Source organism: Rhamphochromis longiceps, linkage group LG2 (genome assembly GCF_057381845.1).
Source record: "Rhamphochromis longiceps isolate RC_006_pf linkage group LG2, R_longiceps_female_GT1.1, whole genome shotgun sequence".
In the NCBI taxonomy this organism is placed as follows: Eukaryota; Metazoa; Chordata; class Actinopteri; order Cichliformes; family Cichlidae; genus Rhamphochromis; species Rhamphochromis longiceps.
The window spans coordinates 27,681,403-27,697,988 of NC_140558.1; the positions used below are offsets into that span (position 1 = coordinate 27,681,403).

Genomic DNA, 16,586 nt, shown 5'->3' on the forward strand with positions numbered 1-16,586 from the left:
CTTTGGAACTGAAAAAGAATAGTTACAAAAGGCTTAAATAAGTAACAATGTTACAAAGAAAAATTGTACAGATATTGCTGTTAAGAATATTTATTTATTTTAACAAGACAAGACGTGAATGAAACAGTGTCGGAAGTGCTACCAGGTATCTTTTATTCATAAATCCCATTTTACATTGTACATTTAGGCACTTTGTTGCTAGCAGCCTATCACAAAAATACATAAATTGTTCCCATTTCTTTAAAATAAAAAAGGTATCGCGTAAAGCAGGCAAAGTGATTCCTAAAACTCGGCAATGCCAACACTCTCAGTCATGGATTGGCTGCCCCAGAACCTGGACATCAACATAATTGAAGCAGTGTGGGTTCCTCTTGACAGAAAACGGAACAAAAGACAGCCAACATCCAAAGAAGAGCTTTGAATGTCCTTCAAGAAGCCTGGAGAACTATTCCCAAAGACTAATTAAAGAAATTATAATGTTTCCCTAAGAGTGTTCCGGCTGTGTTGAAGAATAAGGGTGGTCATACTAAATATTGACTCAATTTTTTTGTATAACCTCCTTTTCTATTTAAAAGTGTTAGATAAAAATATGAAACTACATTGTTGAAGAATGGGAGACCCCATTTTTAGATTCCTCCATTTCCAGATGCTTGTTAAAGTCCCCCACTGCTTACGCAATTGTTTCGTCAAGTTCAAAAAACACACGAAGCTTTGAAGCTGGCAGATTCCTCGGCTGCACAGAATAATTTCTGAAGGTTAATGCTCAAATAATGCTAATTCTTGAATAGAATCGGAAAACTGTATTTTAAATGTTAGGTTAACTGCAAGATAAGTAATGTAATAAAAAAAAGAAAAGATTTACATTTCACATCGCACATAGAAGAGTTCATATGATAGCATAGAAAAGCTATAAAAGAATGTAACTACCATGAATTGTAAATTGTAAATAGATTAACAGAACTAATGATGAATATATTTACTGGTTGCATGCAGTGAATGGTCAACATTTTACATTATGAGAATTATTTGTCTTTTTATGGGTCCAAGCAGTAAAGCTGTAGTAACACAAATGTAATTTGTTCATTTTGTGTTATCATTATTATTCTTCAATAAAAGCGCAACAACACTGCAAAGACCTGGAAAGATAAAAGTTTGTGACATTGTGCCAAATTCCCTCCTCAACCTAGAAACCGTAACCATAGCAGGTACTATAATAACCAGGTTCATGCTTTTAGCAGTCATCTTATTAACATCTGCATCTCTTTGCAAGTTTTTCTAGTGTCCTTTTAAAAATACATTTTCTGAGTCCACATCATCTACAGCATTTGCTGAGTGTAAGTTGTTTAAGAAAATGTCAGCAAGCTATTAATCCACATGTCCACAACATCTAGAAATGTGACTACATTTCTAATTCATAATTAGTTTCAAAAAATAAATTTGTACAAAATTTGATAGGAGTATTTTATCATTTAGAGTATATATATATATATATATATATATATATATATATATATATTATTATTATAAATGTCATACATTTATATTTGTAGTCAGTGTATATACACACACATATATATATATATATATACATATATATATATATATATATATATATATATATACATATACACATATATATATATATATATACATATACACATATATATATATATATATGTATATACATATATATATATATATATATATATATATATATATATATATACATATATACACACATAGAATTCAGTCATTTTTAGTTTTTAAGAGATTTCTATAATATTTGTACGTGTGTGTGTGTCTTTTGCATTGTGATATGGGGATAAAGGCACGAATATAATACAATATAACTTTTTTCTCGACTAAATAAAAACGCCCATGTGAACTTGCATATGTACATCTGTAACTTGGACTTGAATGACGCAAACATTATTCACATGAGTCCTATGTGACAGTACCTAAAAACACCAGCAGTGGTCACTGGCAAACTTGGAAGTCCATGGCGCTTGTGATCAGAACATGGCATATGGTGTTTGTCAGTCATCCTGTTACCAGAGCAAGTAAGGACAACACACAGCAGGGGTTGAGTTGGGCATCGCTGGATGTCTGCCTTCTCAACTACATCCCGTTATTGCAGGTCCACACTCCGTTAAATGACGTAGTGCGACTGAAGAGCAGATCAGCATGCTTAGATCAGGGTTTTAATGAGAGGACCTTAGGGTTTTCCGCTGAGTATAGCCCTATATGCCTAGGCCCTTTTCATCTTTAACCACCAGCTGCTCTGCTGCACTCAGGCCTCAAACACAGGTAAGGAAGTTTCTCTGTATTCCCTCAAGATTTTCACTGTTAAAATTTATGTGTATAATAACCAGGATGAAAATAAAGTGTGGGCAGAATCTATAATTCAACCCATCTACTGTGCCAAGGAGCCTGGCACAAGGCCGAGAGGGATAGAGGAGTGGCGGACCCGATAGAGTGTTCTGCCAATGCTGTAATGTCTGGCACAGGTGCATTGTTAAAGACACTGTTAAAATGATTTATTTTCAATCCAATAATCTGCAGTACATTATATGATGTCCACAAAAGGTCTATATAGTTTCTAAATGACTGCTAAATATGTTTTTCACCTTGAAACAGAAGCTGAACTTCAAACGTGCAAGAATATCCATCACAAATAGGATTTAACTAATATCACTTCTGTAATACTGGACAAATCATCTCCACTCTTGAGCACTGTAACTGCTAAGCTGGACGGCAAGGTGTGGGCTGACCTTGAGGATACACTGACAGTATCCACATTGGTGATTCTGGGGCATATTCTTTCTAGCTTTGATGGGGCCATCATAAAATCTGGCTCAACTGGGGATAAAAGTAAAGCAAACGGACTGAGAACAAAATCAATTTTCAATCTACTTCAACAGAGGCTGTGCAGAAATAACATTAGGCTCAACTTTGGGTGACTGAAATCTAAAAAAAAACTAAAAAGGAAAAAAAAATATACCTATGAAACTTAGAACATTACAAAAATATTACATTTTTGGGGATGATTTTCTATTTAGAAAAAGATTATCACTATATGTTGCATTAGCCTTGTGAAAAACAGAGTGAAGACCAAGTGCGTCATCAAGATGTAACATTTCAAATGATCCTCTTTTCTCAAACACTGAAAATTTGGAGAATACGACAACTCTTCCACAGATCTTGTTTTTCAAATGGCATTTCCATCAAAGAATGCAGTATTAGCTTTTCCCCCCCTCTCTCTCCTTTCTAAATTTTGAGTTGGGGTATTGCCACGTGCCTCATCTTTGCAGCTATTAGGTAGAATCTCACAAGAAGTTATTAACAGAAAATGCCAGGAAAAGTCATCATTCGGCATCACTTCATGCTCTTTCACTCCTCCAAACCTTCAGGCATTATGTATTAATAACTGAATTCACTTTTACACTTTTCTTTGAAACCCAACACAATAAAAATCTGAATAGCTTTCAAATGTTTGTGTATGAAGTCCTCTTTTTTGTCCTTTGTTCAAGCGGTCTCCCTCGTATGGCCAGGGTATCATGGGCAGTGTCCATGCTGTTACTGCTGATGCTCTGCTCTCCAGGGGGGTCTTCGGTCCCCCTCAAGCATCTGTGTGGTTCCCACCTGGTGGACACCCTCTACTTTGTGTGTGGAGAAAGGGGCTTTTTCTACAATCCGAGCCGGACCCACAAGCGTGATGTGGAACATCTGCTCGGTAAGACCACCGTTCTGCTTCTCTTTTTTTTTGACTTGTGTAAAATAAGCTCTAATTGTCCCCTTGATGGTGGGAGTTCAGAAAGGAACAGCATGACATCACCCCAAGACCCCAGTGGTGCTTTGTGTGTCTAGTCTCTGAACACAGTGTTCAAAGTTCAGACTCAGTCTAATGAAAATGCCAAATTGGATGCTAGCTGGAAGAAAAATGTTTAGGGACAACATGCTGAAAACTTTACAGAACTATATCAATGTATTGAGTCATCATTAGTGTGCAAAGCCTAACTCCAGGCTCCTCTGAGTTCAGTGGTGTAGCCAGGCTTGTGGTTTGTAGCTTTCAACATCTATGCTGTGACAAAACCAGTTGATCAAAATTGTGAAATCGCTAAATTATTCATTATGTTATTTCTAGAAACTTTTTTGGATCTTCCGCATCAAACGCTCTATTGATGTTTCAACGTTAACATTAGGGGTGTAAGCTATGATATGCCTCCATTAGCGCTCCATCATATCTCCTACAGACTAACAAGATTAAATGGATTGGGGAGATCAGATTAACTAGCCATTAAGTCTCCGTTAAAGTGTGAACAGTAAATGGTATTTTGCGGAACTGGAGATTTGCACAGCAGCATCAGGACTTAACACAGGGCTGTGGAAACTTTCTCCACTTCAAAGGGTTCCTGTCTAAAAGGGCCAGACAGGACCAGCGACTGTGGAGGGCTTTGTCGGGCCGCGACGAGCCCAAAGTGAAGAGAGGGATCGTGGAACAGTGCTGCCATAAGCCGTGCAGCATTTACCACCTGGAGGGCTACTGCGACTGACTCGCCACTTCAGGAGCACCACTCATAGCCTGTAAAAAGGTCCTGAAGTCAATTTCTGGCCTGATACTTGCTGGCTATGTCTTATCAACTGAAGGAAATAAAGCTTCCTGACCCATAACCCAAGGCTCTTCTCTGCAAAGATGTGAATTTGTGTTTTTTTTGTCGCTCATATATAGTGCAGCTGAAACATGGGCTGTGGTAGCCTTTTGCTGTACTCCAACCTGTGGCTGCAGTCCTAGAGTGCTCTCTTCTGGCTAAGGATAGACATGGCCAAAATGATCCAAATGAGAGAAAAGAAAAAAGCTCCTTATAAAGCATTTCTACACCTAGCATGTGAATAGGTCTCAAGAACGATTGGGCACAAGAAGAGTATTAAAATTTGTCTTTATTTACAGAATAAGACAGAGCTTTTCCCCATGAGATAATTACTACAACCCTAAGATTAATGAAAAAGATTAAAATTCAGTTAGCAAAATGCACCTTGGATTTTTAGCCAGTTATACTTTTGATCTCCAATTGTTAGCATCTAAGACTTTATTCCATCTTTTACCTCATTAAGTTTAAACAGTTTTTGTTAAAAAAAAAAAAAAAAAAAAAAAAAAATCCAAACAAAATGTACACACTAAAACAAAAGGCTGTAAAACCTCAGTTTACACTCTCATAACCCACAGATACTAGATCTCAGAAAAGTCTCTTGGCAGCACTGCTAGCAGAGTCCTAAAGCCCATAATGGTTTCCTAACAAAACAAACAGAGAATCAGAGTTTTAAAAACACTTTAGGAGTTACATAAAAATGAGACTCATCCACAAAAAAAATGTCATAGTTCATCTCATCATTCCTTCAAGGTTCTGGCCAGATGAAAGTGCTTACCGTCTTTAAGCGGCTCAGACATTTCAGTTTGCCTGTTCTCCTTATCATGTTGGAAAGCTTTGCTGGGGTCAAACCTGCGGCGAGGCGCACCGGGGAGCTTTGACTTCACTTGCTCCAGATCAGTCTTTAGCCAGCTCACCTGAGAGCGAAGCTTAGACACCTCCTACACACACACGAAAAAAAAAGGGAAAATAAATAAATAAAAAGAAGGTGGGGAGGGTGTAGTGTAGAGGCATGTTAGCTTGAAATGATGTCTGCGTTTTGGAAGGCAGGCAATTCTGCATCACGTTTTACCTGTTTCAGAGAGATGTTCTCATCCTTCAGCTTCACCACGTGTTTGATCTTCTGCTTCTGGTTCTGGTGTCCCAAGAGGCGAGCGTAAGCGTCAGCCAGTTTGTTTAATTCCTCCTGGTTTGCCCCGTTCTCATTAAGTAGTGCATTTCGCTCTGCTGCAAAGGCATTGAGCTGTTCCTGCAGACACACATTAATTAGTTTTCACTATTATTCTGATAACTGTGTGTTCACAGAAATGTTATGACATCAACATTCATTTTGATTTGACCACTTGATGAATACACATCTCCACTCTTCAAATCTTCACCAACTTCTGGGAAAAAAAAAAAAAAAAGTCTTGCCTTTTAGTTGCTTAAAAGCACTTCAATCGGTAAGACTAGAAAAGTACTGTGCAAGTACTGCTCCATTCACTGCTAAAAACCTCCACTTTTTTCCTCTCAATCACCTTCTTCACCAACTGTGTCTGTGAGCCATTTGATGCTGGGTGAATAGAGTAAATTGGGATTATTAGAACTCTGGAGCTCCAAAGAGAGTGTGTAGAAGTACTGAAGCTGTTAATTGAGCTGAAGACAACTAAAAGACAGCCTGAACAGCAGAGGTGGGTGAGAAATATCTGCGGGTTCATATGTGGCAGTTTTATTTTGCTGGTAAGATAAACATAAAGTGCATGCACCCTGTCAACTAAACCAATTAAACAAGGAGGGGTTTTGCTGTTATTAATCTAAAAATACTAATTAGTCCAACTTTAATGAAAACGTGTGTGGGTTTCTATGAGTTGTCATAAAAATAAATCACAGACCTGGAAGGGCTTGACTTTGGCAAACAGCTCCTCATATTGTTTCTTCCAGTGCTCGGTCTCTGAACTTGAAGAACTTAAAAGAAAGTATATGATGAGTTAAAAAATGCACAAATTGTAACAGCAAAAACCTCCGGAGGACACACAAAGATCAACCTCTCTCACCTCTTCTCTTGTGCTTCAGTTATTTGTCTTTGCAGTTCCTGCCGCTGCTCCTCCAACTCCCACTGCAGCGTAACCTTCTCCTGAGTCAGTACTTTTACCTGCTCTCTTATAGCTCGTCCGTCTTGTCGCACCTCATCCAACACGAGCTGCAGAGCTTGTGTTTTCTCTTCTGCGAGGCCTAATTGGGCCCGGAAGCTCTCGGTTTCTTGTTCAACCTCATCCAGGTGAGACTGAAGCAGATTTCTGGCCTGCTCGGCCGTGCTAAGTTGATTTTCAAGATCCACCTTAGATTGGTCTCTGAGCTCTACCTGAGACAGTAGACCTTTCCTTTCCTCCTTTAATCTCTCGAGCTCAGTCTGTAGTATGATCACCTCTGACCTTAGCTGCTGGTGGTCTTTCCTTTCAACCTCACATGCTTCCTTCTCCTCCTGAAGGGCGATCTGAATTTTAACCTTCTCCTCTCTTTCTTGTTTGAGCTGTGTCGTCATTTCCTCCTTTTCCCCACTGATTTCCTCCAGCAGTTTCTGGGCTTTTTCCCTCTCTTTTTGGAACTGAGCTACACTCTGACCTCTCTCTTCCCCCAGTTGTCCCAGTGCGTCTTCTTTCTCCTTTTTCTGCAGCTGTACCTCCTGCTGTAGCTGACTGATCTGAACAGCGTGGCTCGCCTCCGCGGCCTTCATCTCATCATCTTTTTGTGCAAGGCAAGCCTGCACCTCCAGCAACATTCTACAAAGTCAAAGAGAAAGGTAGAAAAGTGACAACTTTAGCAAAGGTAGAAATTTTGTTTTAAAAAAAAAAATAAAAAATTTTTTTTTTTAGGATACCTCAAAATCTGCTCGCTGGCTTTCACTCCAGCTAACTGTATCGCCTGCTGCTCTTTTAACCATTCCCTGACTCTCTTGATCTCCTCCTCCTTCTGTTGAAACCCTGTGAGGATCACCTCCTTAATTTCAAGTTCTAGCTCTCTCTGCCTTTCCTTTGCTTCCTTTAAAGCCTCTCTGGTACTGAAAATTAAAACGAGCATCCCGTGAAGCCCACGCTCTGGCAGAAATCCACATTTAAAGCAAGCACAAATCAAACTGGCTTTTCAAGAGACACATCCAAGAACTACAGACGCTTGAGCGCTCACCTTTCCAGCTCCGTGACAGTTTCTGCCATCTTGCTCAGGGACTTTGTGTGCGCCTCTTCAAGCACTCTCACAGCAGCTAAATGCTCCTCTTTCACAGCTGCCATGTCATTGCTTTTACTTAAAAAAAAAAAAAATAATAATAATAATAATAAGACACATTGTCAGTTTACGTTCCTAAAACACCCAATTCACTATAACAATTGACAGAAGTATCAAAAAATATACAAAATCAAATAGCAGTGGTCACATAATGCATCAAGTAACACTGCATTTAGAAAAACAGATGAGACAGTTTTTCAAACTTTTTCTTCCTCAACTTCCTAAAAACATTAATAAATTACTGTATCTTTGGGTTTGGATTTTTTTTAAAAACACATAAATAAATAAATAAATAAATAATATTGGAAGATATAGTGGAATAACTGTGCTCGCAACAACAGCAGGGGTTGTTGCGAGCACACATCTACGGTCTACGTAACGAGGTGATCTGGGGTGAATACTTCAACTTTCATAAACTATTCGCTTCATGTTGCCTTGTGAAAACCCGTCCACTGGGATTTCCTCCTGATGCCACTGACTATCACAACTGGAGGAAGAGCTTACTGATGCTATTTGAAGAAAACTGGAGCTCTATGGTTTAACTTCACTTTTATGTAGTGTTAACGGAGTGAACTTGTACAAATGTAAGTGGAATAATAGGACTTTCTGTTTTCTCATGAAACTGCTCCCTTAATTTCATTCCAATTACCTTGTCGGCTGCAGCGAATATTCTCGTGTTGCCAAACTTTTATTTGTGTTTGGTGCGAACAAACCATAAGAGAATTAGTCTATGGTATGGAATAACCTTGAGTCGTAATAAAATCTTCGCTTGCAGCCCTAGCTACAAGGTGCACATCATCAATATTAAAGTGATGTGGCCCTCCAAACCTCTTACATTTACCAGACTCTCAAAAAGAGAAAAGAAAGAAAACATGGTCACCAAGTGCCCTCCTTTCTTTATACACCAAGGATGAAGTCAGTACATTTGGAAACTTTAAATTGGTCTAAAACAGAGACAGTGACCCACTGACTCCGTCATGCTTGTGATGGACTGATGCACAGCAATTATTTTCTCCCCGCTTTATTTACAGTGCATGCCAGGACATGCTGCCAGTCTAGTGGGTCAAAAATAGTAACACATGGGCAGTGACACCCATCAGTTTGCTTGCCCTTTGGTTGCTCACCTCTCCAAAAGTGCTTCTGTATCACTCAGCTGTCTCTCCAGCTGCCTTTGGAGGGTCTCCCGACTCTCTGTCATTTCCTGATTATTCTGCTCCTGTTCTTCCATAAGGGCAAGCTCTCCCAGGACCTCCTCCATCTCTTCCTTTAGCTGTCTGAACCGATTCTCAGAATCCTCTCGCACCTGCTCCACTAGCACAGATAGGGAGTCCACTAATGACTGCAGGGAGAGGTGAAAAGACAAAAAAAAGAAACAATAAGTTACAGCTTAAAAGTTATTGCACTGAGTTTTGGTTAACAAAAAACAACAGCAAACCCAACAGACAAGAAAAAGTTTGTCTCACCCTTTCCTTTGCCAGTTCCTCAGTAAGCTTGGCATGTTCTTCCTGGAGCTCAGTGCATCTCTTTGTCTCCTCTTTTTTAGCCTCCTTTAGCAAGCCCAGCTCCTTCTTCAACTCTTCCACCCTCCTTAGTCCCTCCTCCTGAGTCTTGCCTAAGATATATAAAAACAAGAACTTCACAAACCTGGAATTATTTTCTGTACCTTGAATAGCCAAAGCCACTGGCTCAGGATGAACATACTTCTCTCTTCCTCGGAAAACAGACACCTCTGTTCAAGATGCGCCACTCGCTCATCCAGCTCCTTCTCCGTTCTCCGGAGCACCTCCCTCAGTCTAGAAAGCTCTGCTTCCTGCTGGCCTACTGTCACTTGAGATTCTTGAACATCTTGGTTGGCTAACTTTATTTGTTCCTCCATGGCACTCATAGAAGACTTCAGCTCCTGCTCTTGTTCCTCCAACTTCTTTTCCATTTCCCATAAAGCATCCTTTGTTGACTGCAGCTCTTGCTGGAGTTTGCGTACCACCTCCTCTTTTTGCCGCAGCGCATCTTGAGTGGTTTCAAGCTCAGAAACACACCGCTCTAGTTCGGACTCCAGCTGCCTGTGGAAAAATGACAAATGAACATATAAGACACGCAGGAAGGATAAATTTAATTAGATATACATTAAGCGTTTGCTCACTTTAGTTTCTCCACTTGGGAACCAGCAACAGTGTTCTGTGTCTTCTCTTGAATCTTCAAGCGGAGCTCCTATGGCCACAAAGATGGATTAAACATGACTTTCACAATTTATGAATAAAAGATGGGGGAAGACAAATTAATAAATACATATTTGCAGCATGTGGTAATGTAAATCTAGTTTATACCTGGTTTTCATCATTGGTTGCATCCAGGTATCCCTGCACTACACGGATCTCCCCCCTGAGCTCCCGTATCACAGCTGGCAGAGAATGCAACCATTAAAAAGAAACACAGTAAAGGTGATGCTACTTGCTTACTAATGTTATTCCCAAGTCAAAGATGGTGAAAATGTTCATTTGCCTTCCAGTTCAACTCAACAGACTTTGTGAAAAATCCAAAAGAAAACTCACCATGTAATCGAGCATTTTCGTTTTCCAGATCTTCATTCTGACTTTTTGTCACCTGATGGAGGTCCTCTAGAGAAAGATAGCATCCCTAATTAGTTCACCTACACATTCTGCATATGTAATAGATAGATATATAGTCTTAAATCTTACCCAAGTCTTTATTCCTGTCCTTTAAAGCTGCGAGTGTAGCCCTTGCAGCTTGTAGGTCAGTTTCTAAAACTTTTATTTGGCCTTCAGTGTTAATCTGAAGTACACTAAATTCCTGAATTAAAAAAAAAAAGACAATTTATTACTGCACATGGGTTAATATTAAGGTAGGATTTAACAAACTGAATGAATCATACCTGGTTTTTCACATCCAAAGTGTTCCTAGCTTCCATCAACTCCATGGTAAGGGAATTGATTCTCTTTTTTGTTGTATCAGCAGACACCTTGAAAAAAATAAAAAAATAAAAAACACCCACCATTCAAGTCCAAACACACTCATGACGGTATTTCTAAATACAAGTAGAGCCTAGATATCATCATACCTTGTTTTTTAGGAACTCGTTGACTTTCTTGAGTTCAGCTCGCTGTCTCTCAAGTGTGGTAACACTGGCAGTGAGCCCGGTCCTTTCCCTGATTGCAGCCAACAGCTTGGCCTCTACCTTCTTTAGCTCTTCTTCCAGGGCGAGTACCCGACGATCCTGCTCCCCACGCTGTTGCACCAGGGACCGGATCTGGGAAGAATCAAAGCTCAAACTATCTTTCTGGTACAGGCACCAACAGGATGAACAGCAGCTTGAACACTTACTGGTGCACCAGTTCCACAGTAATAACTAAGGACACAAGCTACTGATTACAGAGGACTATCAATCTTTGAGGTGTACCTCCTTCTCCAGTAGTTTCTGCTGCTTCCTCTCCGCAGTCATGCCATTCCTGTCTTTCTTTGCACTTGACCCTTCAGGCTAGTTTTTGACAAGGGAAAGACAAAGGAAACAAATATTGTATATCTCAAGCAACTCTATGATCAGCAGGCTCTGCAGAGTGGCGTTAACAATAACATTAAACTCACAAGGACATCAAGCGACAGAGTCCTGCGGACAGGAGAAACTAAGGCATTTCTGGAAGGCGATGGTGGTGGCGGCAGCATAGCAGCTCCATCAGCTGAAGACACAAAAGAAAAACAGTGGTACTAACGTTGTGTTACCAGTTACACCATTTCCTGTAGCATTACATGTAGCAGAGCCACTCACCCGCTTTAGGAGGTTTGAATCGATCAGATTTGTCAAAGGATGCCACTCCTCTCAGGTCCCCAGGTTTAACCTCATAGGACCCCGGAGGAGGGGCGCAACCTTCGAACAACAAGAAGACGTTAGCTGTAATGTCGATCACCGCAATCAACAGTGGTATCATAAACACCATCAGGCCTTTGTTATGTAAACAAATAACCACCCGTGTCTATGTTTTATTAATTTATATACGTTAAACAAGAAACCCCGCTAACCAAATGTGCCTTAACGCTTGCTTAGCTTTAGCCAGCGAACATAAGCCATTTAACGTTAAGTGGTTGAATTTGGCAGCATGCTACAGCCGTTAGCTTTTACTTACCTACGTGTTCGTTGAATCTCCTCAAAGGAGCTCGTGAAAAAGACATTTTATCCCACTGTATGTGACTAACTTTGAATTTCTAGAAGTGTCGCAAAGGCTGTAGTGCAACTCTCACTGACAAGCAACGCTTCGCCGCTGAAATTTCAAAATAACGTCATGCGTAGATTTATCTGCCCGTAGCCAATAGGAATCCAGTCTCCATGACGCAGTTCCGGATATCGCGAGCGTCTTCTTTTCACAACAAATTCAAATAGCCCTCAAGTTTACTTAGAAAGTGTAGTTTCGGATTTTGTTTAAATCCGTAACTGTAGAAATTATATATTTTACTTATTTTATACACCCATTGATGTACACCTGTACAGACTTAACATACTCGTTTTCGATTTGATTTGTTTTTTGGGGGAGGGGCTTCCCCAGGTCTTTTTAAATGGCTTACCATGGACGCTTTCTCCCATTGAAAAATAAAATACCATCCATAGCTCGATTTTTTTAAATAACTAAAAATCCAAAAATAATTAAAAACAGTTTAATTGGCATAAATTGCTAAGTAAAATAATTCTGTTTAATAGAATAGCAAAAGTCTACAAAGTCCAGTTTGGTCTTTGGTCGCTAACCCAGTTAATTTTTAAATACAATGCATTCAGAAAGCATTCCAACCTTTGTTATATTGCAGTTTATCTCAAAATGATTTTTTCCCTTTAATATGTACAGATGTGCTCCACAGTGAGACAAAAAAATTTTTAAATGCTTGGTATCTATTTTTACTATAGTTCTGCAATATGATAATAGTATTAGGCAAGGCAAGGCAAGTTTATTTGTATAGCACAATTCAACAACAAGGTGATTCAAAGTGCTTTACAGAGACATTAGAAACAAGAACAAATAAAAAGCATGATTTAAAATTGATTAAAACAAGCAAATAAACTAACTAACTAATTAACAAACAAACAACAAACAACAGTATATAAAATCAAAACAGATAAAATCAGAACAGTAGATAAAATCAGTAGTTAAATGTAAGTTTTGAAATTTAAGCTTAAAGTGTGGATTTGGTGCTTTATTCAAATGCAGCTGAGAACAGGTGAGTCTTCAACCTGGATTTAAATAAACTGAGTGTTTCAGCTGATCTGAGGCTTTCTGGGAGTTTGTTCCAGATATAAGGAGCATAAAAGCTGAATGCAGCTTCTCCGTGTCTGGTTCTGACTCTGGGAACTGATAAAAGACCGGATCCAGATGACCTGAGGGATCTGGATGGTTCATACTGGGTCAGGAGGTCATTGATGTATTTTGGTCCTAAACCATTCAGAGCTTTATAGGCCAGCATCAGAACTTTAAAGTCTATCCTCTGACGGACAGGCAGCCAGTGTAAGGACCTCAGAGCTGGACTGATGTGGTCCACTTTTTTGGTCTTAGTGAGGACTCGAGCAGCAGAGTTCTGAATGAGCTGTAGTTGTCTGACTGATTTTTTAGGTAGACCTGTAAAGATGCTGTTACAGTAATCAAGCCTACTAAAGATGAATGCATGGACTAGTTTTTCCAGGTCCTGTTGAGACATCAGATCTTTTATCCTTGATATATTCTTGAGGTGATAGTAAGCTGACTTTGTTATTGTCTTAATGTGTTTTTCTAAGTTTAGGTCTGCATCCATCACTACACCCAAATTTCTCGCCTGGTTTGTGGTTTTTAGATGTATAGATTGAAGTTCTCTGGTGACCTGTAATCGTTTTTCTTTGGCGCCAAAGACTATTACCTCAGTTTTGTTTTTGTTTAGCTGGAGAAAATTGTGGCACAACCAGTCATTGATTTCCTCAATGCATTTACCAAGAGCCTGTACAGGGCCTCGGTCTCCTGGTGACATTGTGATATATATTTGTGTGTCATCTGCATAGCTGTGATAGTTTATTTTGTTGTTGTTTATAATCTGTGCCAGTGGGAGCATGTAGATGTTAAACAGAAGGGGTCCCAAGATGGAACCTTGGGGAACTCCACATGTGATACTTGTCTGCTCAGATGTGAAGTTACCTATTGATACAAAGTATTTCCTGTTTTCTACGTATGTTTTGAACCAGTTTAGTACAGTTCCTGAAAGACCTGTCCAGTTCTCCAGTCGTTTGAGTAATATGTTGTGGTCAACTGTATCAAATGCTGCACTGAGATCCAGTAAAACTAAGACTGACATTTTTCCACTGTCTGTATTCAGACATATGTCATTAAACACTTTGGTCAGAGCGGTTTCAGTGCTGTGGTTCTGTCTAAAACCTGACTGGAAGGCATCGTAGCAATTATTCTGTTTTAAGAAGTAACTGAGCTGTTGAGAAACTGCTTTTTCAATGATCTTACTTAAAAACGGGAGATTTGAGATCGGCCTGTAGTTGTTCATTTGTGTCTTGTCAAGATTGTCCTTTTTCAGTATAGGTTTGATTACAGCAGTTTTTAGTGATTCTGGAAACACACCTGATAATAAAGAAAAGTTGACGATCTGTAACAGGTCTGACTCTAAAGTCTTTGAGACCTTTTTGAAAAAACTTGTTGGCAGGACATCTAAACAGCAGGAGGAGGAGTTCAGTTGACCTAAGATGTCCTCCAGGTCTTTGCTGTTAATAGGTTGAAACTGTTTCATGGTGTTTAAACAGTTTTTTGGTGGACACAGTAGACCTGGATCTGCTGTTGATGTACCAATTGCTTGTCTAATCTTTTGGATTTTTTCAGTGAAGAATTTGGCAAAGTCATTGCAGGCCATGGTCGAATGAAGTTCAGCTGCCACTGACACAGGAGGGTTTGTTAGCCTGTCAACTGTAGAAAATAAGACCCGAGCATTATGGCTGTTTTTAGTGATGATGTCAGAGAAGTAGGAACTCCTTGCATTCCTCAGTTGTAAATTATAATTGTGAAGTTTCTCTTTATAAATGTCATAATGAACCTGGAGGTTTGTTTTTCTCCATCTGCGCTCAGCTTTCCTACACTCTCTTTTTTCATTTTTCACCAGTGTGGAGTTTCTCCAGGGAGACTTTTTCCTTCCAGAGATAACCTTCACCTTAATGGGAGCAATAGTGTCCATTACATTTAACATGTTAGCATTGAAGCTATTGACGAGCTCATTGACTGACCCTCTGGGCAGGTCAGGTGTTAATGGGAAGACCTGGTTAAAAATTGCACTACTGTGTTCAGTTATACACCGTTTTGTGATCACTGTTGTTGATATATTTGTGTGGGCTGAGATTTTACTTTCAAAGAAAACACAGTAATGATCAGACAGGCCCACATCAGACACAGTAACCTTTGAAATGCTCAGGCCTTTGGAGATCAGTAGGTCAAGAGTGTGTCCTCTATTATGTGTGGCCTCTGTTACATGCTGAGTCAGCCCAAAGTTGCCCAGAGTGTTACTCAGGTCTTTAGTCCCTTTGTCCTGAGGGTTGTCCACATGAATGTTAAAATCCCCAGCAATAATTACACAGTCAAAATCAACACAGATCACAGACAGCAGTTCACTAAGGTCATTATTACATAAGTATTCAGAACCATTTACTTAATATTTTGTTCAATCGTCTTGTCTTATGCAGGGGTCTCGAACGCCAGGCATCCAGGGCCGGTGTCCTGCAGGTTTTAGATCTCACCCTGGGTCAACACACCTGAATCAAATGATTAGTTCATTACCAGGCCTCTGGAGAACTTCAAGTCATGTTGAGGAGGTAACTTAGCCATTTAAATCAGCTGTGTTGGATCAAGGACACATCTAAAACCTGCAGGACAGCGGCCCTCGAGGCCTGGAGTTCAAGACCCCTTATAGGTTATGGTCCTACAATATTGACAACATATTATTTTTTTAATTTTCTACCATTCTTGACAGAATCCAACCCAGATAGGGTTGGATGAGAAGAATGGGTGCAAAGACAATTTTTGTTTCATTTTTTTCCAAGATACATTAGGATAAATTCTGGCTAAGGCAGTGCAGCACATTTAATTTTTCAAGTCGCAAAGGTATGATATAACAACATGATTGAGATGCTACATTGATCCAGGTACAACACCAACACGAGGATATGAGAGACCCTTCCTATAGGCCACCTGGCATATGTAACAGATGTAGTATGTACACAAGCTTCATTCTACAAGATTCTCAAAACAAACAAATTTGGAAAACTAAAACCTGAAAACATCCTCAGGTGTAGGTTCAGGTGTAATACGGCATGCTGCAAGTAAATGGTAGAACCCATTGAAAAGCAAACATGCTAAATACAACTTCTTTTTTTTCAGTTAAACATTTTTTATTTCATGGAAATACAACATAATTTCAAATCCTTTGCAGGAACATTGTTGTACATTTTATATTCTTTTTCTCCACTTTTTTTTTTGTACTTCAAAACATGGTCACTTGTACAACAATATCATAAACAAAGCCTCATGTCACAAATGGAGCCATTGATGACAATAAATTACATTTGCCATGCTAAGGTTTCGAGATGACACGCCGGTACCCTTCATTTTGACGAGATCAACCTTTAAATGAACCGCAAGTCAGACTTGAATAAATACGCTAAAAAGA

General features: G+C 39.5%; 2 protein-coding genes across 4 annotated transcripts; one reads left to right on the forward strand and one right to left on the reverse strand.

The window, feature by feature from the left end:
* Positions 1-3,540: 3,540 nt before the first annotated feature.
* On the forward strand, positions 3,541-4,553 carry insb (preproinsulin b). Its single transcript, XM_085381716.1, has 2 exons — positions 3,541-3,733; positions 4,408-4,553. The coding sequence occupies exons 1-2, from the start codon at positions 3,544-3,546 to the stop codon at positions 4,551-4,553; spliced, it is 336 nt and encodes a 111-aa protein (XP_085237842.1). The 5' UTR covers positions 3,541-3,543.
* A 579-nt stretch (positions 4,554-5,132) lies between these two features.
* Positions 5,133-12,201, reverse strand: hmmr (hyaluronan-mediated motility receptor (RHAMM)). 3 transcript variants are annotated; one of them, XM_085420876.1, is made up of 19 exons: positions 12,044-12,201; positions 11,689-11,787; positions 11,508-11,599; positions 11,323-11,400; positions 10,984-11,172; positions 10,798-10,884; positions 10,604-10,715; positions 10,457-10,522; positions 10,232-10,305; positions 10,048-10,115; positions 9,609-9,967; positions 9,371-9,519; positions 9,032-9,246; positions 7,809-7,925; positions 6,680-7,405; positions 6,518-6,590; positions 5,719-5,895; positions 5,425-5,587; positions 5,133-5,290 (listed from the first exon to the last, which is right to left on the reverse strand). In XM_085420876.1, the coding sequence occupies exons 1-19, from the start codon at positions 12,087-12,089 to the stop codon at positions 5,271-5,273; spliced, it is 2,910 nt and encodes a 969-aa protein (XP_085277002.1). In that variant the 5' UTR covers positions 12,090-12,201; the 3' UTR covers positions 5,133-5,270. The 3 variants fall into 3 exon arrangements, with proteins under 3 accessions (XP_085277002.1, XP_085277010.1, XP_085276994.1); XM_085420884.1 differs by lacking the exon at positions 5,133-5,290 and adding an exon at positions 7,504-7,683 and having other exon boundaries at positions 5,387-5,587; XM_085420868.1 differs by lacking the exon at positions 5,133-5,290 and having other exon boundaries at positions 5,387-5,587.
* Positions 12,202-16,586: the final 4,385 nt, after the last annotated feature.